Source organism: Salmo salar, chromosome ssa01 (assembly GCF_905237065.1).
Source record: "Salmo salar chromosome ssa01, Ssal_v3.1, whole genome shotgun sequence".
NCBI lineage: Eukaryota > Metazoa > Chordata > Actinopteri > Salmoniformes > Salmonidae > Salmo > Salmo salar.
This window is the reverse complement of record NC_059442.1, coordinates 171,711,179-171,734,392: the sequence shown is the minus strand read 5'-3', so window position 1 is coordinate 171,734,392 and position 23,214 is coordinate 171,711,179. Positions and strand designations below refer to the sequence as shown.

Here is a 23,214-nt window from a genome sequence, read left to right as displayed (position 1 = left end):
GTGAGATTAGGGAGTTAAGGCAATTAATAGGCCATGGTGGTGAAGTAATTACAACATAGCAATTAAACACTGGAATGGTAGATGTGCAGAAGACGAATGTGCAAGTAGAGATACTGGGGTGCAAAGGAGCAAGATAAATAAATAAATACAGTATGGGGATGAGGTAGGTAGATGGGCTGTTTACAGATGGCCTATGTACAGCTGCAGCGATTGGTTAGCTGTTCAGACAGCTGGTGCTTAAAGCTAGCGAGGGAGATATGAGTCTCCAGCTTCAGTGATTTTTGCCATTCGTTCCAGTCATTGGCAGCAGAGAACTGGAAGGAAAAGCGACCAAACGAGGTGTTGGCTTTGGGGGTGACCAGTGAGATATACCTGCTGGAGCGCGTGCTACGGGTGGGTGTTGTTATCGTGACCAGTGAGCTGAGATAAGTCGGAGCTTTACCTAGCAAAGAGTTATAGATGACCTTAAAGATGACTTAAAATGATGACTTGAAACGACATTACCCTCTCTTCATCTGGTGATGACAAACAACTGACACTGGGAAAGCACTAATAAAAATCATTAAAGGGGAAATCTGGAATTCACACAATAATGTCTATATGTCATTCATTTAAAAGTCTATGTAATGATCCCAGATTGCCCTTTTAAAAAGTCCAATGCAGACGGTTTTATCTCAAAATCAAATCATTTCTGAGTAACAATTAAGTACCTTACTGTGATTATTTTCAATTAAAATATTATTTATTTATTTATTTATTTTTAAATAGCTTCTTAGCAAAGAGCAATTTCTCAAGTAAGAAGTGGTTTCAGTGGCGAGGGGAAAACTGAAAACTAGTTGTTATTGGCAGAGAGGTTTGGAACTGTTTCTTATTGGTCTAGCTAGGGGGTCCCCTGAGCGAGACATTAGCTCCTGTAACAGGATTGCTTCAGTCCCTCTCCTCGCCGCTACCTGGGCTCAAACCAGGGACCCTCTGCACACATCAACAACTGACAACCTCGAAGCATCGTTATCCATCGCTCCATTTGTGTTTGGGGAGTTTCTCCCATTCTTCTCTGCAGATCCCGTCAAGCTCAGATCCTATCAAGCTCTGTCGCTGCACAGCTATTTTCAGGTCTCTCCAGAGATGTTTGATCGGGTTCAAGTCCGGGCTCTGGCTGGGCCACTCAAGGACATTCAGAGACTTGTCCCGAAGCCACTCCTGCGTTGTCTTGGCTGTGTGCTTAGGGTTGTTGTCCTGTTGGAAGGTGAACCTTCGCTCCAGTCTGAGGTCCTCAGCGCTCTGGAGCAGGTTTTCATCAAGGATCTCTCTGTACTTTGCTCTGTTCATCTTTCCCTCGATCCTGACTAGTCTCTCAGTCCCTGCCGCTGAAAAACAACCCCACAGCATGATGCAGCCACCACCATGCTTCATCGTAGGGATGGTGCCAGGTTTCCTCCAGTTGTGACGCTTGACATTCAGGCCAAGGAGCTCAATCTTGGTTTCATCAGACCAGAGAATCCTGTTTCTCATGGTCTGAGAGTCCTTTAGGTGCCTTTTAGCAAACTCCAAGCGGGCTGTCATGTGCCTTTTACTGAGGAGTGGCTTCCGTCTGGCCACTCTACCATAAAGGCCTGATTGGTGGATTGCTGCAGAGATGGTTGTCCTTCTGGAAGGTTCTCCCATCTCCACAGAGGAACTCTGGAGCTCTGTCAGTGACCATCAGGTTCTTGGTCACCTCCCTGACCAAGGCCTTTCTCCCCCGATTGCTCAGTTTGGCCGGGTGGCCAGCTCTAGGAAGAGTCTTGGTGGTTCCAAACTTCTTCCATTTAAGAACGATGGAGGCCACTGTGTTCTTGGGGACCTTCAATGCTGCAGATATGTTTTGATACCCTTCCACAGATCTGTGCCTCGACATAATCCTGTCTCGGACCTCCATGGACAATTCCTTCGACCTCATGGCTTGGTTTTTGCTCTGACATGCACTGTCAACTGTGGGACCTTATATAGACAGGTGTGTGCTTTTACAAATCACGTCCAATCAATAGATTTTACCACAGGTGGACTCCAATCAAGTTGTAGAAAACATCTCAAGGATGATTAATGGAAATAGGATGCACCTGAGCTCAATTTAGAGTCTCATAGCAAAGGGTCTGAATACTTATGTAAATAAGTATTTTTCTTTTCTTTTTTATAAATTTGCAAACATTTCTACAAACCTGTTTTCACTGTCATTATGGGATATTGTGTGTAGATTGATTCCAGATTTTATTTTTTCTTCTCCATTTTATAATACGACTGTAACGTAACAAAATGTAGAAAAAGTCAAAGGGTCTGAATACTTTCCGAAGGCGCCGTAATTACCGTAAATCACTGAGATGATAGAAACAGCAAAGGCAAGGTTGACAAATGACCAGAACGTCAACAGTCACAATTTAGCTAAATGTTGCTATTTTTTTACAGCAGCCCTTTAATATCGTAAAATAATAATAATAGCATAGCATTAATAATAAGTAACAGACAACCGTGAACAAAATATTATTATTTAGCTTAAGCTACTAAATTAATAAAAACGTCCATTTCTATGTAGGAAGCATCCAGGCCAGTGTTGGTTGACTGAATTTGAAATGGTATTTCACACCTTCCCTCACAGTGGACCACACAAGCGCTGCCTGAAACTGTTACAAGTAGTTGGTCGTGACATCATCATCATCATCATCACCCACACGTTTACAATCACCGTATATGTAATTCATATACCCGAAAATCGAACTATGCAAAAGGTTTCAGCCCGTCTTTCCTTCAGCAACGGGTCGTTGACTGCTCCATTGACGGTGAATGACTTCCGCTGGAACGGAAAACGGTTTGATGCGTCTGGATGCATCACGTGTCCCAGCAGTCAAGCAATACATTCCATTTATAACATGTTTTTTTATTTAGTTTGTTTTCTAATGGCATGTACCCTGACATTTAAAATATACTATTATTTTAATAGGTTTAGAAATAAAATGTTCCCCTCCCCAGTATTTTTCACCCAAACAGGAGTTCCATCTAGTGACAAATAGTTGAACTGCACTAAATTCTTGTTGATGTTGCAAATTATTCTAATATATTACAGAATATATACTATAGATATGATTTAGCATTGAATTGTAAATGATGTGCAGCAACCACAGTCTGATGTGGCAGATTTGATTTAATCATGTTATGGCTACATGATAAACAATAAAACATAGGCTTTGTCCCAAATACACCCCCTAATTCCCGATATAGTACACTACTTAACTTTTGAACAAAGTCTTATGTGCCCTGGTCAAAAGTACTGCAGGTCTATATGGAACAGGGCTCATCTGGGACACAGACTAACTAGACTGACAGTGATTTTAAGTACAAATAAACCCAAAATGCAGTACCATGATAATACCAACAAGATGCTCTTTGAATCTCTGGTTTCATTTCTTTTTAAAAAAATCATGTTTGTGTTTTCAATCCAACAGATCAACACGTACCCAACTACGCCGTAATATACCATATTATTACAGTATAGGTCAAATGAAGCTTGATTTGTTGGCTGTTAACATGCAACATGCAACGAAGTAAATATTCAAAGTAAAGGATAAGGCCCGAACTAATATCACAAACCCAGGACTCATTTCTTCTGGGTTCTGAATACTTTGTACAACCTTTCAGTTGTGATTCAAAATAGCCTTCCCAGGTAAGACAATTCACAGGAAGGCCAAGTCCATTCTAACCCATAACAGACAGGTTTCCCCATACACAGATGAAGACTCTTCCTGGATTAAAAAGCACTTTCAGTAGAGATTCCAGAAGTAGGTTTAACCTGTGTCTGACGGAATAACAGTCAGGACCAGAGAGAGACGATGAGCATCGTTAATAACAGACTATACAACCCTGCCTAACCCTTGGTGTGTCTGTCCTTAGTGGCACACTATATAGTGCACTAGTTTTGACCAGAAGTGATGCACACTATATAGTGCACTAGTTTTAAACCAGAAGTGGCACACTATATAGTGCACTAGTCTTAAACCAGAAGTGGCACACTATATAGTGCACTAGTTTTAAACCAGAAGTGGCACACTATATAGTGCACTAGTTTTAAACCAGAAGTGGCACACTATATAGTGCACTAGTTTTAAACCAGAAGTGGCACACTATATAGTGCACTAGCTTTGACCAGAAGTGATGCACACTATATAGTGCACTAGTTTGACCAGAAGTGGCACACTATATAGTGCACTAGCTTTGACCAGAAGTGGCACACTATATAGTGCACTAGTTTTAAACCAGAAGTGTGCACACCATATAGTGCACTAGTTTTGAACCAGAAGCGGCACACTATATAGTGCACTAGTTTTAAACCAGAAGTGGCACACTATATAGTGCACTAGTTTTAAACCAGAAGTGGCACACTATATAGTGCACTAGTTTTGACCAGAAGCGGCACACTATATAGTGCACTAGTTTTGACCAGAAGCGATGCACACTATATAGTGCACTAGCTTTGACCAGAAGCGATGCACACTATATAGTGCACTAGTTTTGACCAGAAGCGATGCACACTATATAGTGCACTAGTTTTGACCAGAAGTGGCACACTATATAGTGCACTAGTTTTGACCAGAAGTGGCACACTATATAGTGCACTAGTTTTGACCAGAAGTGATGCACACTATATAGTGCACTAGTTTTGACCAGAAGTGATGCACACTATATAGTGCACTAGTTTTGACCAGAAGTGATGCACACTATATAGTGCACTAGCTTTGACCAGAAGTGGCACACTATATAGTGCACTAGTTTTGACCAGAAGTGATGCACTATACAGGCTTCCTAATAAGAACCGTTCCTCCAGGCAGGTTTTAAATACATCTTCTGACTCTTTCATACCGCGAGCTTTTCCCTGAAGAGCAGAAAGGTGAAAGGTCATATTATGAAAGGCGTCACATACAGCAGCAGAGGTTGGGGCTAGAAGGGTCTATCTACATATCCTATATAGTACTCTAAATACTATGGTCTCATATATATATATATATATATATACACATATATATACTATATACTATGTATATATATATATATATACACACACACTATATAGTACTCTAAATACTATGGTCTCATATATATACTATATATATACTCTAAATACTATGTATATATATATATATATATACACACACCTATATAGTACTCTAAATACTATGTTCTCTACATATACTATATAATACTCTAAATACTATCTATATATATCTCTTTCTATCTATATATATTATATATATATATATATATACACACACTATACAGTACTCTAAATACTATGTTCTCTACATATACTATATAATACTCTAAATACTATCTATATATATATATATATATATATATCTCTATATTATATATATATTATATATACACACACTATACAGTACTCTAAATACAATGTTCTCTACATATACTATATAATACTCTAAATACTATCTATATATATATATATATATATATATATATATATATATATATATTCTCTATCTATATATATATATATTATATATACACACACTATATACTACTCTAAATACTATGTTCTCTACATATACTACACAGTACTCTAAATAATATGTTCTCTACATATACTACTTGTATTTAGAGTACTATGTTCTCTACATATACTTCATAGTACTCTAAATACAATGTTCTCTACATACACTACGTATATAGTACTCTAAATTCCACAATTCATGTTAATTTCCAAAGAATACAAGATTTTAAATAAAGAAATTAGCCGACACCGTTCCAACCAATGAGGGTTCAGAACTTTAACGCCAATTATCTCAGAATGATCTTTTTGCAGATAGACCCTTCTAGTCCTCAGCTCTCGATATGCTGTATAAGGCTTCAATACATCTTATTAGTTACACAGTAGTACCTTTCACCGGCTTTAAACATCCCCAATATAATATCTATGAAAATAACTCTCCATACAAACAGGCATTATTGTCAATAGTCTGTACACACATCAGTAGATGTAGTCACAAACACTCAGGTACGCAAACACAGTGGATCTGTTTTCAACTTTGTTACGTTACAGCCTTACTCTAAAATGTATTGAATTAATATTTCCTCTTCAATCTACAAGGTTTTTAGACACTTTTTGCAAATGTATTAAAAATAAAAAAACATAAATACCTTATTTACATCAGTATTCAGACCCTTTGCTATGAGGCTCTAAATTGAGCTCAGGTGCATCCTGTTTCCATTGATCATCCTTGAGATGTTTCTACAACTTGATTGGAGTCCACTTGTGGTAAATTCAACTGATTGGACATGATTTGGAAAGGCACACACCTGTTTATATAAGGTCCCACAGTTGACAGTGCATGTCAGAGCAAAAACCAAGACATGATGTCGAAGGAATTGTCCGTAGAGCTCAGAGACCGGATTGTGTCGAGGCACAGATCTGGGGAAGGGCACCAAAACATTTCTGCAGCATTGAAGGTCCCCAAGAACACAGTGACCTCCATTCTTAAATGGAAGAAGAGTCTTCGTAGAGCTGGCCAAACTGCCAAACTGAGCAATCGGGGGAGAAGGGCCTTGGTCAGGGAGGTGACCAAGAACCCGATGGTCACTCTGACAGAGCTCCAGAGTTCCTATGTGGAGATGGGAGAACCTTCCAGAAGGACAACCATCTCTGCAGCACTCCACCAATCAGGCCTTTATGGTAGGGTGGCCAGACGGAAGCCACTCCTCAGTAAAAGGCACATGACAGCCCGCTTGGAGTTTGCCAAAAGGCACCTAAAGGACTCTCAGACCATCAGAAACAAGACTCTCTGGTCTGATGAAACCAAGACTGAGCTTTTTGGCCTGAATGCCAAGCATCACGTCTGGAGGAAACCTGGCACCATCCCTACAGTGAAGCATGGTGGTGGCAGCGTCATGCTGTGGGGATGTTTTTCAGCGGCAGGGACTGGGAGACTAGTCAGGATCGAGGGAAAGATGATCGGAGCAAAGTACAGAGAGATCCTTGATGAAAACCTGCTCCAGAGCGTTCAGGACCTCAGACTGGGGCGAAGGTTCACCTTCCAACTGGACAACGACCCTAAGCACACAGCCAAGACAACGCAGGAGTGGCTTCGGGACAAGTCTCTGAATGTCACTAAGTGGCTCGGCCAGAGCCCGGACTTGAACCCGATCGAACATCTCTGGAGAGACCTGAAAATAGCTGTACAGCGACACTCCCCATCCAACCTGACAGAGCTTGAGAGGATCTGCAGTGAAGAATGGGAGAAACTCCCCAAATACAGGTGTGCCAAGCTTGTAGCGTCACACCCAAGAAGACTCGAGGCTGTAATCGCTGCCAAAGGTGCTTCAACAAAGGACTGAGTAAAGTGTCTGAATGCTTATGTAAATGTTTTTGTTTATTTTTAATAGATTTGCAAAAAAAATCTAAAAACCCGTTTTTGCTTTGTCAATATGGGGTGTTGTGTGTAGATTGATTAAATCATTTTTTCCATCCATTTTAGAATAAGGCTGTAACGTAACAAAATGTGGAAAAAGTCAAGGGGTCTGAATACTTTCCGAATGCACTGTATCTGTATAACACAGTGTGTATCTGTATAACACAGTGTGTATCTGTATAACACAGTGTGTATCTGTATAACACAGTGTGTATCTGTATAACACAGTGTGTATCTGTATAACACAGTGTGTATCTGTATAACACAGTGTGTATCTGTATAACACAGTGTGTATCTGTATATATTGCCACAAGTCAGGTGTGATTATTGATCGGCATGTTGTCAATCGTCAATAAAAGTGAGCCGTCCAGGTCCTTCATTCTTCATCCACCGTCGGTACCTCTTCCACCTGGGATCCAGGGCCATCTTCGTCTTCATCTCTTCCTCCTGTTCTTCCTTGTACACCTGTACAACAACATAACGCAATATAAATATACAAACACATAAAAATAAAAAAATGGAGATACTCTATTGAGCTTCCTTTTGTACCAGTACTAGGCTTAATCTCTGTCCAGGAAACCAGCCCTTGGGCTTTTACATCTCATTGTCCATAATATGAAAGTGGAATACTTTGCACCAGATCGAATGTGTTCACATATATAGAATGTGTTCACACATATAGAATGTGTTCACACATATAGAATGTGTTCACACATATAGAATGTGTTCACACATATAGAATGTGTTCACACATATAGAATGTGTTCACATATATATAGAATGTGTTCACATATATATAGAATGTGTTCACATATATATAGAATGTGTTCACATATATATAGAATGTGTTCACATATATATAGAATGTGTTCACATATATATAGAATGTGTTCACATATATAGAATGTGTTCACATATAGAATGTGTTCACATATATAGAATGTGTTCACATATAGAATGTGTTCACATATATATAGAATGTGTTCACATATATAGAATGTGTTCACATATAGAATGTGTTCACATATATAGAATGTGTTCACATATAGAATGTGTTCACATATAGAATGTGTTCACATATAGAATGTGTTCACATATAGAATGTGTTCTGTTGTAATAACATTGTAATATCTGGTGCAAAGCAAAGTGTTCCACTGTTTGTGTGTGTAGTCTACTACTACTACTACTACTACTACTAGTATTACTGCTGCTACTGCTACTACTGATGCTACTGCTACTACTGCTGCTACTGATGCTACAGCTGCTAATACTGGTAGTACTACTACTACTACTGGTACTACTACTGCTGCTTGTGCCAATTCTACTGCTGCTACTTGTGCTACTGCTACAGCTGCTAATACTGGTAGTACTACTACGGGTAGTACTACTACTACTACCGCTAGTGCTACTACTACTGTTACTACTACTGCTACTACTACTACTACTACTGCTACTGCTGCTTGTGTTACTACTACTACTACTACCGCTAGTGCTACTACTTGTGTTACTACTACTGTTACTACTACTGCTACTACTGCTTGTGTTACTGCTACTACTACTACTACTGCTACTACTACTACTGCTGCTACTACTACTGCTGCTACAACAACATTACTACAGACCTCATAGTTGTATTTGATCCAGAGTTGCCTCTCCAGTAAGGTGTCTCTCTGCTCCTCCTCCAGACTGTCAAACTGAGACTGAGACATCTTCATGTTCTTCCTGATGATGTACAGCTTCTCCTGGTCTCCGTACTCCTCTCTGCAGATGGTGAACCGGTAGGTCCACTTACAGTACCAGACCACATAGGCACACAGGAAGTAAGGGAACAGAACAATCTTACAGAGTAGTATGTCCAAGATTTTAGGCTTCTGGTAGCCTCCCTTAATGTCAATCTTGTTCTTGATGATGTCACGGATGATCTCTTCTTCCTGTTCCCGGATCTCCTCTTTGGACCGTCGGTTCTTGCCCTTCTCTTTTGTCTTGTTCAGGAGACCCAGCTGCTTGGCTATCTCTGTGGCCTGGATACGGTACCGGGGGACCGTTGATAGGTAGGCGATGGCTTCAGCGTAGCTGGCCCACCAACTGTAGTACTGAAGGAGGAAAATTAAGTCACAATTACATTTTACATTTTTAGTCATTTAGCAGACGCTCTTATCCAGAGCGACTTACAGTAGTGAATGCATACATTTCTTTTTTTTTGTACTGGCCCCCCCGTGGGAATCGAACCCACAACCCTGGCGTTGCACACAACATGCTCTACCAACTGAGCTACAGGGAATGCTAGTGGTGTAAAGTAATGAAGTAAAAATACTTTAAAGAACTACTTACTGTAAGTAGTTTCTGGGGGTATCTGTACTTTACTATTTATATATATATTTTTACAACCTTTACTTCACTACATTCCTAAAAAATAATTATGTACTTTTGGTCAATAATTATGACATCCCTGGTCGATCCTACTGCCTCTGATCTGGAGGACTCACTAAACAGAGAACATCCCTGGTCGATCCCTACTGCCTCTGATCTGGAGGACTCACTAAACAGAGAACATCCCTGGTCGTCCCTACTGCCTCTGATCTGGAGGACTCACTAAACAGAGAACATCCCTGGTCGTCCCTTCTGCCTCTGACCTGGAGGACTCACTAAACAGAGAACATCCCTGGTCATCCCTACTGCCTCTGATCTGGAGGACTCACTAAACAGAGAACATCCCTGGTCGTCCCTACTGCCTCTGATCTGGAGGACTCACTAAACAGAGAACATCCCTGGTCACCCCTACTGCCTCTGACCTGGAGGACTCACTAAACAGAGAACATCCCTGGTCATCCCTACTGCCTCTGACCTGGAGGACTCACTAAACAGAGAACATCCCTTTGTCAACCCTACTGCCTCTGAGTGCTGGAGGACTCACTAAACTGAGAACATCCCTGGTGTTCCCTACTGTTCCTCTGGTATCTGTAATGAGTCTAAACAGAGAACATCCCTGGCCATCCCTACATGACTCTGAGTCTGGAGTGTCTCACTAAACTGTAGAACATGCCTGATGTCGTCCCGACTGTTCCTCTGGCTATCTGTAATGACTGTCTGAGTGTTGGAGTGTTCCCCTGGCTATCTGTAATGATGTCTGAGTGTTGGAGTGTTCCCCTGGCTATCTGTAAATGATGTCTGAGTGTTGGAGTGTTCCCCCTGGCTATCTGTAAATGATGTCTGAGTGTTGGAGTGTACCCCTGGCTATCTGTAAATGATGTCTGAGTGTTGGAGTGTTCCCCTGGCTATCTGTAAATTGTCTGAGTGTTGGAGTGTGCCCCTGGCTATCTGTAATGATGTCTGAGTGTTGGAGTGTTCCCCTGGCTATCTGTAAATGATGTCTGAGTGTTGGAGTGTTCCCCTGGCTATCTGTAAATGATGTCTGAGTGTTGGAGTGTTCCCCTGGCTATCTGTAAATGATGTCTGAGTGTTGGAGTGTTCCCCTGGCTATCTGTAATGATGTCTGAGTGTTGTAGTGTGTCCCTGGCTATCTGTAATGATGTCTGAGTGTTGGAGTGTGCCCCTGGCTATCTGTAATGATGTCTGAGTGTTGGAGTGTACCCCTGGCTATCTGTAAATGATGTCTGAGTGTTGGAGTGTTCCCCTGGCTATCTGTAAATGATGTCTGAGTGTTGGAGTGTTCCCCTGGCTATCTGTAAATGATGTCTGAGTGTTGGAGTGTACCCCTGGCTATCTGTAAATGATGTCTGAGTGTTGGAGTGTTCCCCTGGCTATCTGTAAATGATGTCTGAGTGTTGGAGTGTTCCCCTGGCTATCTGTAAATGATGTCTGAGTGTTGGAGTGTTCCCCTGGCTATCTGTAAATGATGTCTGAGTGTTGGAGTGTTCCCCTGGCTATCTGTAAATGATGTCTGAGTGTTGGAGTGTTCCCCTGGCTATCTGTAAATGATGTCTGAGTGTTGGAGTGTTCCCCTGGCTATCTGTAAATGATGTCTGAGTGTTGGAGTGTTCCCCTGGCGATCTGTAAATGATGTCTGAGTGTTGGAGTGTTCCCCTGGCTATCTGTAAATGATGTCTGAGTGTTGGAGTGTTCCCCTGGCTATCTGTAAATGATGTCTGAGTGTTGGAGTGTTCCCCTGGCTATCTGTAATGATGTCTGAGTGTTGGAGTGTTCCCCTGGCTATCTGTAAATGATGTCTGAGTGTTGGAGTGTTCCCCTGGCTATCTGTAAATGATGTCTGAGTGTTGGAGTGTTCCCCTGGCTATCTGTAAATAAATTAAAACAATATAATGGTGCCGTTTGGTTTGCTTAAAATAAGGAATTGGAAATTATTTATACTTTTGATACTTAAGGATATTTTAACAATTACATTTACCTTTGATACTTAAGTAGATTTAAAACAAAATACTTTTAGAATTTTAATCAAGTAGTATTTTATTGGGTGACTTGAGTCATTTTCTATTCAGGTATCTTTACTTTTACTCAAGTATGCCAGTTGGGTACTTTTTTTCCACCACTGCAGTCAGCATAGTTATTCTGTAGGTCATAGAGTGCATCCCAGGAGCTGGGGAGGAAATGGGTTCCTATGGGTCTATCAGAACCTTTCTGATTATTCACACACACTGCTATGTACCAAACGGTGCCATTCGTAACCTTGCATTACCCAAACGGTGCCATTCGTAACCTTGCATTACCAAACGGTGCCATTCTACTGCCGTTTCTCATGATTGGCATTAAGAAACACACAGTGCGCCCCAAATGCCACCCTATTCCCTTTATAGTGCACTATATGAGTGTGTGTGTGTGAGCATAGATATGATCCTACCTGGAAAATGGATATAGCAACCACAGTGACCAGAATGACAATCCGTACGTCCACTTTAGGTGCCAGTCGTCTCCTGTAGTAGGTGTAGTAGTGGCTGTAGTACTCTTCAGGGTTGTCCAGCATGTAGTCATAATCTCTACGGGAGTCCTCATCCTGATACACAGGAGGAAATGACCCTTATAAAACTGTTATGACTACTAGCTATACGCCTAGTACTAAGACACAAGTTACAAGAAGATATCTCCTTATCAGAATGATTGAGAGCTGTATGTACAGTACCAGTCAAAAGTTTGGACACATCTACTCATTCCAGGGTTTTTCTTTATTTGTACTATTTTCTACATTGTAGAATAATAGTGAAGACATCAAAACTATGAAATAACACATATGGAATCATGTAGTAACCAAAAAAGTGTTAAACAAATCAAAATATGTTCTATTCTAGATTCTTCAAAGTAGCCACCCTTTGACTTGATGACAGCTTTGTACACTCTTGGCATTCTCTCAACCAGCTTCATGAGGAATGCTTTTCCAACAGTCTTGAAGGAGTTCCCGCATATGCTGAGCACTTGTTTGCTGCTTTTTCTTCACTCTGCGGTCCAACTCATCCCAAACCATCTCAATTGGGTTGAGGTCTGGTGATTGTGGAGGCCAGGTCATCTGATGCAGCACTCCATGACCCTCTTCCTTGGTAAAATATCCCTTACACAGCCTGGAGGTGTGTTGGGTCATTGTCCTGTTGAAAAACAAAATGATAGTGGGACTAAGTGCAGCCCAGATGGGAATGCTGTGATAGACATTCTGGTTAAGTGTACCTTGAATTCTAAATAAATCACTGGCAGTATCACCAGCAAAGCACCACCACACCTCCTCCTCCATGCTTCACGGTAGGAACCACACATGCAGAGATCATCCGTTCACCTATTCTGTGTCTCACAAAGACACGGCGGTTGGAACCAGAAATCTCAAATTTGGACTCATCAGACCAAAGGACAGATTTCCACCGGTCTAATGTCCATTGCTCGTGTTTCTTGGCCCAAGCAAGTCTCTTCTTCTTATTGGTGTCCTTTAGTAGTGGTTTCTTTGCAGCAATTCGACCATGAAGGCCTGATTCACACAGTCTCCTCTGAACAGTTGATGTTGAGATGTGTCTGTTACTTGAACTCTATGAAGCATTTATTTGGGCTGAAATTTCTGAGGCTTGTAACTCTAATGGACTTATCCTCTGCAGCAGAGGGAACTCTGGGTCTTCCTGTCCTGTGATGGTCCTCATGAGAGCCAGTTTTATAATAGCGCTTGATGGTTTTTGTGACTGCACTTGAAGAAATGTTCAAAGTTCTTGAAATGTTCCTTATTGACTGGCCATCATGTCTTAAAGTAATGATGAACTGTCATTTCTCTATGCTTATTTGAACTGTTCTTGCCATAATATGGACTTGGTCTTTTACCAAATAGGGCTATCTCCTGTATACCACCCCTACCTTGTCACAACACAACTGATTGGCTCAAACACATTAAGGAAAGAAATTCCACAAATTAACTTTTAACAAGGCACACCTGTTAATTGAAATGCATTCCAGGTGACTACCTCATGAAGCTGGTTGAGAGAATACCAAGAGTGTGAAAAGCTGTCAAGGCAAAGGGTGGCTACTTTGAAAAATATATTTTGATTTGTTTACGACATGATTCCATATGTGCCTTTTCACAGTTTTGATGTCTTCACTATTATTCTACAATGTAGAAAATAGTAAAAAAAATAATAAACAAAACCATTGAATGTTCTAGAAGTTGACCGGTACTGTATGTATCAAGCCTATCAGAGTTGGAGTGCAGTTTTGCCTTTAAGATAACATGCACATTTCTCTCTGAGAACTCAAGTAAAACATAGTGTTGCATGCCACTGTGAAAAGGCTATTCGTATTTCCCTCTCATAACGCCTCTGTGTGATCGACAGCGTCATATTACATTCATTTCCAATGAAAACGCTGCGTTTTGCGTTGCAGTGCGTTACTCTACGTTGGATTTAACCCAACGTATGCGTCAAACTGTATGCGTAGACGGCTTGACTGAAATGTTAGCAGAAGGTAAATGAACATTTGTCACACACATATCCACAATAACACCGTAGTGGTTATGGAGGACAAGGACACACAAAAACCGTTACTGGTTTTTTAAAGGTTGAGGATCACACTTTTCTGGACTCAAAATAGACTCATAGGAAGTTTAAAAATACCTAGCACTTCTTTCTGAAAGGACCCTTTCCCCTCCACACTTCAGTGGATCCTGTGTTATTAGATAGTGATGGTCTGATTCATGGATTACCATGTCAACCTCCAGTCAACCCCCAGTCAACCCCCAGTCAACCTCCAGTCAACCTCCAGTCAACCTCCAGTCAACCTCCAGTCAACCTCCAGTCAACCCCCAGTCAACCCCCAGTCAACCTCCAGTCAACCTCCAGTCAACCTCCAGTCAACCTCCAGTTACATACTTGTGATCTGATTCTCCCAACATGTTGTCTGACATTTGACCGGGCTGCATCACAACGTTAACCTGACTTTAACCCTGTTCAGGTCTCTTCAGAAACACTGACCCTGTTTTTACACTATGAGACCAAACGGTCAGAATGACTGAAGGTCTTTTTAACGGGACTTCAGAAAAGTGCCACATTGACATACAACATCAAGTTGACGTCAGCAAGCGCCGACGGACCGTAAAGCTATTGAATAATATATCATATAAATGATATACCGGCAGCGTTTTACTTTAGAAAGGTTATTGGAAACGAAACAAAATAATAATGTGTTGTTTGTCCACTTTACCTTCAGAGTTTCATATGCAGTAGCAACGAGCAGAAATTTCTGATGTGCACTTTCTCTTGTCTCGCCTGCAAGACTTGAGAATCTGTCCGGGTGATACTTTCTGGCGAGCTGTCTGTAAGACCGGGCGATGTCCGCCTTCACCGCGTCCCTCGGTACACCGAGGACATCGTAACAGATCTCGGTGCCGCAGTACAGTCCGTCGATAAGCGCCGTGGCAGACGGTAGGAACAGCACCACGGTGAATATAACGGCTGTCCACTGAGCAGACCGTCGACCACACTCACTGACTGCAGCCATTTCAACACTTAATGAGTCGCTGGATTTCATCCGCGTCTCGTCAGCAACATTCACATGAAAAATAAACCACTTCCGGGTTACGGATTTCGGAAATTGTTCCGCAAAAAAAAAAAAAAAAAAGTTGCACACGTAATGGTAGAAAAGTGTCAATAACCTGTATTTATTAATGATAGATGACAAAATAATTGTCTAAACATGAATAATGAGTCATATGTGTTAATATTTAAGTTGCATTTGCGTTACATTTGGGTTTTAAAACAAACAAACATGTTCCGATGCAAATCACTGTATATGGAATAGAGCAAGAACTACTGTAGTTGCTGTTAAAAGTATTGTAGGGAAAACTCAGTAGGGGTCTGTAGACTGTATATACGGTCATGGGAATCAGAATAATATGGAGGGTTGTTGACCTTTTAGGCTGGTCAAACAGCTTAAAATGGGGGTGCCTGGATCATATACTGTAGTGGAAAAACGTGCCGATGGAAAGTACCCAGTAGGGGTCTGTAGAATGTGTATATATATATATATATATGGTGTTATTTCCTGGGGGACTGAAGTCTTTATGCCCAGCAACACTTTCTACTCTACCCACTCCATTGGTCCCAATGCAATACAATACAGGCCAATTCTAGTACATTACATATTGGCTTATAGAAAGAAAACTATTCTTTGTGCCAAAGTAAAAGTGGGATGGGGGGGGGGTACTCAGTAGGGTCTGTAGAATATATATATATATGGTGTTTTTCCATGGAGTACTTTGGTCTAAATATCCAGCAACACTTTTTACTCCACCCACTCCATTGGTCCCAATGCAATATGCCTACACATTTCATATAGGCTTATATAGAAAGAATGAATTCTATGTGTAGAGGTTTAAAATGTGGTTGGGAGTAGTCAGTATAGTCTGTAGAAACCACCTTCAAATGACCCGATACTATCCATGGTCCTGAAGTCTATATACATTCAACTATCCATGGTCCTGAAGTCTATATACATTAAACTATCCATGGTCCTGAAGTCTATATACATTCAACTATCCATGGTCCTGAAGTCTATATACATTCAACTATCCATGGTCCTGAAGTCTATATACATTCAACTATCCATGGTCCTGAAGTCTATACCTCTATATACATTATACTATCAGAACTCAAAAAACAAACACATAAGGCAGTCACCACTACAGTCACCACTACAGTCACCACTATAGTCACCACTACAGTCACCACTATAGTCACCACTACAGTCACCACTAACAGTCACCACTACAGTCACCACTACAGTCACCACTACAGTCACCACTACAGTCACCACTAACAGTCACCACTACAGTCACCACTATAGTCACCACTACAGTCACCACTAACAGTCACCACTACAGTCACCACTACAGTCCCCACGACAGTCACCACTACAGTCACCACTACAGTCACCACTAACAGTCACCACTATAGTCACCACTATAGTCACCACTACAGTCACCACTAACAGTCACCACTACAGTCACCACTATAGTCACCACTACAGTCACCACTACAGTCACCACTAACAGTCACCACTACAGTCACCACTATAGTCACCACTACAGTCACCACTAACAGTCACCACTAACAGTCACCACTACAGTCACCACTACAGTCACCACTACAGTCACCACTACAGTCACCACTAACAGTCACCACTATAGTCACCACTATAGTCACCACTACAGTCACCACTAACAGTCACCACTACAGTCACCACTATAGTCACCACTACAGTCACCACTACAGTCACCACTACAGTCACCACTAACAGTCACCACTACAGTCACCACTATAGTCACCACTACAGTCACCACTAACAGTCACCACTACAGTCACCACTACAGTCACCACTATAGTCACCACTATAGTCACCACTACAGTCACCACTACAGTCACCACTAACAGTCACCACTACAGTCACCACTACAGTCACCACTACAGTCACCACTATAGTCACCACTACAGTCACCACTACAGTCCCCACGACAGTCACCACTACAGTCACCACTAACAGTCACCACTACAGTCACCACTAACAGTCACCACGACAGTCACCACTACAGTCACCACTATAGTCACCACGACAGTCACCACTACAGTCACCACGACAGTCACCACTACATTCACTACAGTCACCACTATAGTCACCACTACATTCACTACAGTCACCACTACATTCACTACAGTCACCACTATAGTCACCACTACATTCATTACAGTCACCACTACAGTCACCACGACAGTCACTACAGTCACCACTACAGTCACCACTATAGTCACCATTACAGTCACCATGACAGTCACTACAGTCACTAGTCACCACTACAGTCACCACTACAGTCACCACGACAGTCACCACTACAGTCACCACTACAGTCACCACGACAGTCACCACTACAGTCACCACGACAGTCACCACGACAGTCACCACGACAGTCACCACTACAGTCACCACTACAGTCACTACAGTCACCACGACAGTCACCACTACAGTCACCATGACAGTCACCACTACAGTCACTAGTCACCATGACAGTCACCACTATAGTCACCACTACAGTCACCACTATAGTCACCACTACAGTCACCACGACAGTCACCACTACAGTCACTACTACAGTCACCACTACAGTCACCACTACAGTCACCACTACAGTCACTACAGTCACCACTACAGTCACCACTACAGTCACTACAGTCACTACAGTCACTAGTCACCACTACAGTCACCACGACAGTCACCACGACAGTCACTACAGTCACCACTACAGTCACCACTACAGTCACTACAGTCACTACAGTCACCACTACAGTCACCACTACAGTCACTACAGTCACTACAGTCACCACTACAGTCACCACTACAGTCACTACAGTCACTACAGTCACTAGTCACCACTACAGTCACCACTACAGTCACCACGACAGTCACCACGACAGTCACCACGACAGTCACCACTACAGTCACCACTACAGTCACCACGACAGTCACCACTACAGTCACCACTATAGTCACCACTACAGTCACCACTACAGTCACTACAGTCACCACGACAGTCACCACTACAGTCACTAGTCACCACTACAGTCACCACTACAGTCACCATTACAGTCACCACTACAGTCACCACTACAGTCACCACGACAGTCACCACTACAGTCACCACTACAGTCACCATTACAGTCACCACTAACAGTCACCACTATAGTCACCACGACAGTCACCACTAACAGTCACTACAGTCACTACAGTCACTAGTCACCACTACAGTCACCACGACAGTCACTACAGTCACCACTACAGTCACCACTACAGTCACTACAGTCACCACTACAGTCACCACTACAGTCACCACTACAGTCACTACAGTCACTACAGTCACTAGTCACCACTACAGTCACCACGACAGTCACCACGACAGTCACTACAGTCACCACTACAGTCACCACTACAGTCACTACAGTCACTACAGTCACCACTACAGTCACCACTACAGTCACCACTACAGTCACTACAGTCACCACTACAGTCACCACTACAGTCACTACAGTCACTAGTCACCACTACAGTCACCACTACAGTCACCACGACAGTCACCACGACAGTCACCACTACAGTCACCACTACAGTCACCACTACAGTCACCACTATAATCACCACTACAGTCACCACTATAGTCACTACAGTCACCACGACAGTCACCACTACAGTCACTAGTCACCACTACAGTCACCACTACAGTCACCACTACAGTCACCACGACAGTCACCACTACAGTCACCACTAACAGTCACCACTATAGTCACCACGACAGTCACCACTACGGTCACCAATTTATAAAATAAAAATTAATGGTTTAACACACTTTATGATACATGAATTAGTTGCAATCCCTCATCAAATAAATCCATTCAATTCGTGATGGGCACCGACATGGAAAATCAACACACATATCAGTTGCATTTTACGATTCCATATTGATGACACATAGTTTTGTAGAAAATACATTGCCTACTGTGTGAATGTTGACTTTTCTGGACCAGACGACTGCTTATAAAACAATGGGAAGCCCATCCACAGTTGATGGACCATCAGTGGGCAATTAAGTTTGCTGAGCAGCCTGTTAGAACGTCTGTGAGAGGGCTTTGTGCCTGCATAAAAGAGTCACGTATGCTTTATTACAGAATAGAGTAGGTCAACAGGAAGAATAAACCAATATCACAATACGCCTTGATCATATCGCGATATCAAACAATATCAATGTTATATAAAATTATCAATATTAGTGCCCACTACGATATGAAATAAATAACTGTTGCAGGAGATTTCTGCTTGAGTGTAAATGATTAAATAATTCTACCCTGAATTTAGGGAAATGGTCTATATAGCCTGTAGAATGAGTAACTAAAGGGTTAAGCGTAAGTCTCAGGAGATGGACTAGGATGAGAGAGGAATTGGTTGGCTGTGTGTTTGAGTAAACATTAAGAACTGTTAAACTGTGGTTGACCTGACCTAGCTCCAACCCCCCCAGGTTTCCCTGATCTCAGAGTACTAAAAATGTCGGCAGGATCATGAGTTACGGTGTTGAGAGGTCTGAGGAAGAGGACAATTAACTCTTGGTGTTAGTGTGTAATGTGTGTGCGTAAATGAGGAACTTGGTATATAATGATGTTCTGTAAAATGGACTGGAGAGCGATCTGGTGAATAAATATTGGTGACTATTGTAAGCTGGGAAGTCTGTCTGTTTTATTGAGACCAGAACTTTACAAACTCTGAGTTACAGACAAATTATTTGAATTGAAGTTAACATTGAGAATAGAATTGTCATAACAATAACACATTTATATTTAAATATATACTGAACAAAACATATAAACGCAACATGTAAAGTGTTGGTCCCATTTTTCATGAGCTGAAATAAAAGATCTCAGAAATTTGCCAAGCTTTCTTCTCTCAAATTTGTTTACATCCCTGTTAGTTAGCATTTCTCCTTTGCCAAGATAATCCATCCACCTGACAGGTGTGGCATATCAAGAAGCTGATTAAACAGCATGATCATGACACAGGTGCACCTTGTGCTGGGGGACAATAAAAGGCCACTCTAATATGTGCACTTTTGTCACACAACACAATGCCACAGATGTCTCAAGTTTTGAGGGAGCGTGCAATTGGCATGCTGACTGCAGGAATGTCCACCACCAGAGTTGTTGCCAGAGAATTTAATGTTAATTTCTCTACCATAAGCCGCTTCCAATGTCGTTTTAGAGAAGTACGTCTAACCGGTCTCATAACCACAAACTACGTGTAACCACGCTAGCCCAGGACCTCCACATCCGGCACCTTAACCTGCAGGATCGTCTGACACCAGCCTCCCAGACAGCTGATGAAGCGGAGTATTTCTGTCTGTAATAAAGCCCTTTTGTGGGGAAAAACTAAATCTGATTTGCTGGCCTGGGAGGGCATAGGCCCACCCACTGGGGAACCAGGCCCACCCATGGCTGCGCCCCTGCCCAGTCATGTGAAATCCATAGATTAGGGCCTAATGAATTTATTTCAATTGACTGTTTTCCTTGTATGAACTGTAACTCAGTAAAATCATTGAAGTTGTTGCATGTTGCATTCATATTTTTTGTTCAGTATAATTTAATTATCAAGCATATTTCTTCATTTCGTCAGTCTGCTGCATCATTCAAGCTTAACATTTTAACTTCTTTCCACTAAGTAATTTCCTCTCTGATAACTCATGTAAAATAGTCTAGGATGCCACTGTGAAAAAGTGTATTCATATTGCCCTCTCAGAAGACTGCTTTAGAGAACAAGCACACAATCACTAACTGCTACTGGTTTTTATAAGGCCGAGGCTGCGGATTCCGAATTTTCAGTGGTACAAAATACCCCTTAAGAACTCTTTAAAATACCTACCACTTCTTTCTGAAAGGACCCTCTCCCATTCCTCACGAGTCTGAACACTTTCCGAATGCACTGTATGTCCAATATGAAAGAAATATTGGATTTAAGATGATTTGCCACCTTTCGAGGGCCGCACAATGAGAAGCGACGGTCCTCTGGGTGTAAACTCGGTGGATTTGGAAACTAAAAGTGTTCCAGACTAGAATGGACCCCCCCCCTTTTACTGTGACACAAAGTACAACAGAATGCAGAGGCAGTGATGGACAGTCCAATCATTGAAAAGAGTACACACACAAAAAATATTGTTGACCATTTAGGCTTGAAAAAGTATATAAATTAATTACATATCTAAAATAGTTTTAATTATTCTTTGTATGATAACTAGTATAAAATATATAGATCATTTTGCAAATTTTTTTTCCCGTAAGGATTCATTTACAAACATGAGTTGGGTAGGCTATTTTCTAAATACAATCTGTTAGTTACTAATTACCTGTCCAAAAAATGTAATCTGTAATGTAACATTAGGATTACTCAAACTCTGTAAAATAATCCGATTATTTTTTTACTTTTAGATTACTTTCTATTAGAAGAAAACAAAAAGGAATACTCCCAATTGAAAGACATCTTTTACAGGATCAATCAATGTTAAGAGTTTACAGACACTACATTGACAAAAGTATGTGGACATCTGCTTGTCGAACGTCTCATTCCAAAGTCATGACCACTAGCCACTCCTTTGGGACGCAAGAAGGGAGCCAAGCTGGTCCTCCCTTTACTGCTAAAACAGCCTCCACTCTTCTGGTGAAGGCTTTCTACTAGATGTTGGAACATTGCTGAGTGGACTTGCTTCTTCTCAGCCACAAGAGCATTAGTGATGTCGGGCACTGATGTTGTGTGATTAGGCCTGGCTCACAGTCGACGTTCCAATTCATCCCAGACATGTTCAATGGGGTTGAGGTCAGGGCTCTGTGCAGACCAGTCAAGTTCTTCCACACCGATCTCGACAAACCATTTCTGTATGGACCTCGTTTGTGCAGGGGGCATTGTCATACTGAAACAGGAAAGGGCCTTCCCCAAACTGTTGCCACAAAGTTGGAAGCACAGAATCGTCTAGAATGTCATTGTATGCTGTAGCATTTACATTTACATTTTAGCAGACACTCTTATCCAGAGCAACTTATAGTAGTGAATGCATACATTTCATTTCATACATTTTTTTCTCCGTACTGGTCCCCCGTGGGAATCAAACCCACAACCCTGGCGTTGCAAACACCATGCTCTACCAACTGAGCCACACGGGACCATTAAGATTTCCCTTCACTGGAACCAAGGAGCCTGAACCATAAAAAACAGCCCCAGACCATTATTCGTCCTCCACCAAACTTTACAGTTGGCACTATGCATTCGGGCAGGTAGCGTTCTCTTAGCATCCGCCAAACCCATATTCGTCCATCGGACAGCCAGATGGTGTTGCGTGATTCATCACTCCAGAGAACGCGTTTCCACTGCTCCAGAGTTCAAAGACGGTGAGCTTTACACCACTCCAGTGATCTTAGGCTTGTGTGCGGCTGCTCGGCCACGGACACCCATTCCATGAAGCTCCCGATGAACAGTTCTTGTGCTGACGTTACTTCCAGAGGCAGTTTGGAATTCGGTAGTGAGTGTTGCAACTGAGGGCAGACGATTTTTTTATGTGCTACGCGCTTCAGCACTCTGCGGTCCCGTTCTCTGAGCTTGTGTGGCCGACCACTTCGCGGCTGAGCCACTGTTGCCCCTTGATGTTTCCACTTCACAACAGCACCTACCCTTGATCGGGCCAGGTCTATGGGCCAAGTCTATGGGCCAGGTCTACGGGCCTGGTCTACGGGCCAGGTCTACGGGCCAGGTATAC

At 42.0% G+C, this 23,214-nt stretch overlaps 1 protein-coding gene across 1 annotated transcript; it reads right to left on the bottom strand.

Moving 5' to 3' along the window:
• Positions 1–7,443: 7,443 nt before the first annotated feature.
• Positions 7,444–15,448, bottom strand: LOC106572757 (dnaJ homolog subfamily C member 25). Its single transcript, XM_014147222.2, has 4 exons — positions 15,087–15,448; positions 12,268–12,420; positions 9,074–9,544; positions 7,444–7,916 (listed from the first exon to the last, which is right to left on the bottom strand). Exons 1-4 carry the CDS (start codon positions 15,411–15,413, stop codon positions 7,794–7,796), a joined length of 1,074 nt encoding a protein of 357 aa, XP_014002697.2. The 5' UTR covers positions 15,414–15,448; the 3' UTR covers positions 7,444–7,793.
• Positions 15,449–23,214: the final 7,766 nt, after the last annotated feature.

Coding starts and splice junctions, on each gene's coding strand:
- LOC106572757 (XM_014147222.2), bottom strand. CDS start 15,413: ATGAAATCCAGCGACTCATTAAGTGTTGAAATGGCTGCAGTCAGTGAG. Junction 9,545..12,267: donor TTGCTATATCCATTTTCCAG/GTAGGATCATAT, acceptor TTCCTCCTTCAG/TACTACAGTTGGTGGGCCAG. Junction 7,917..9,073: donor GGATCAAATACAACTATGAG/GTCTGTAGTAAT, acceptor GTTGTTGTACAG/GTGTACAAGGAAGAACAGGA.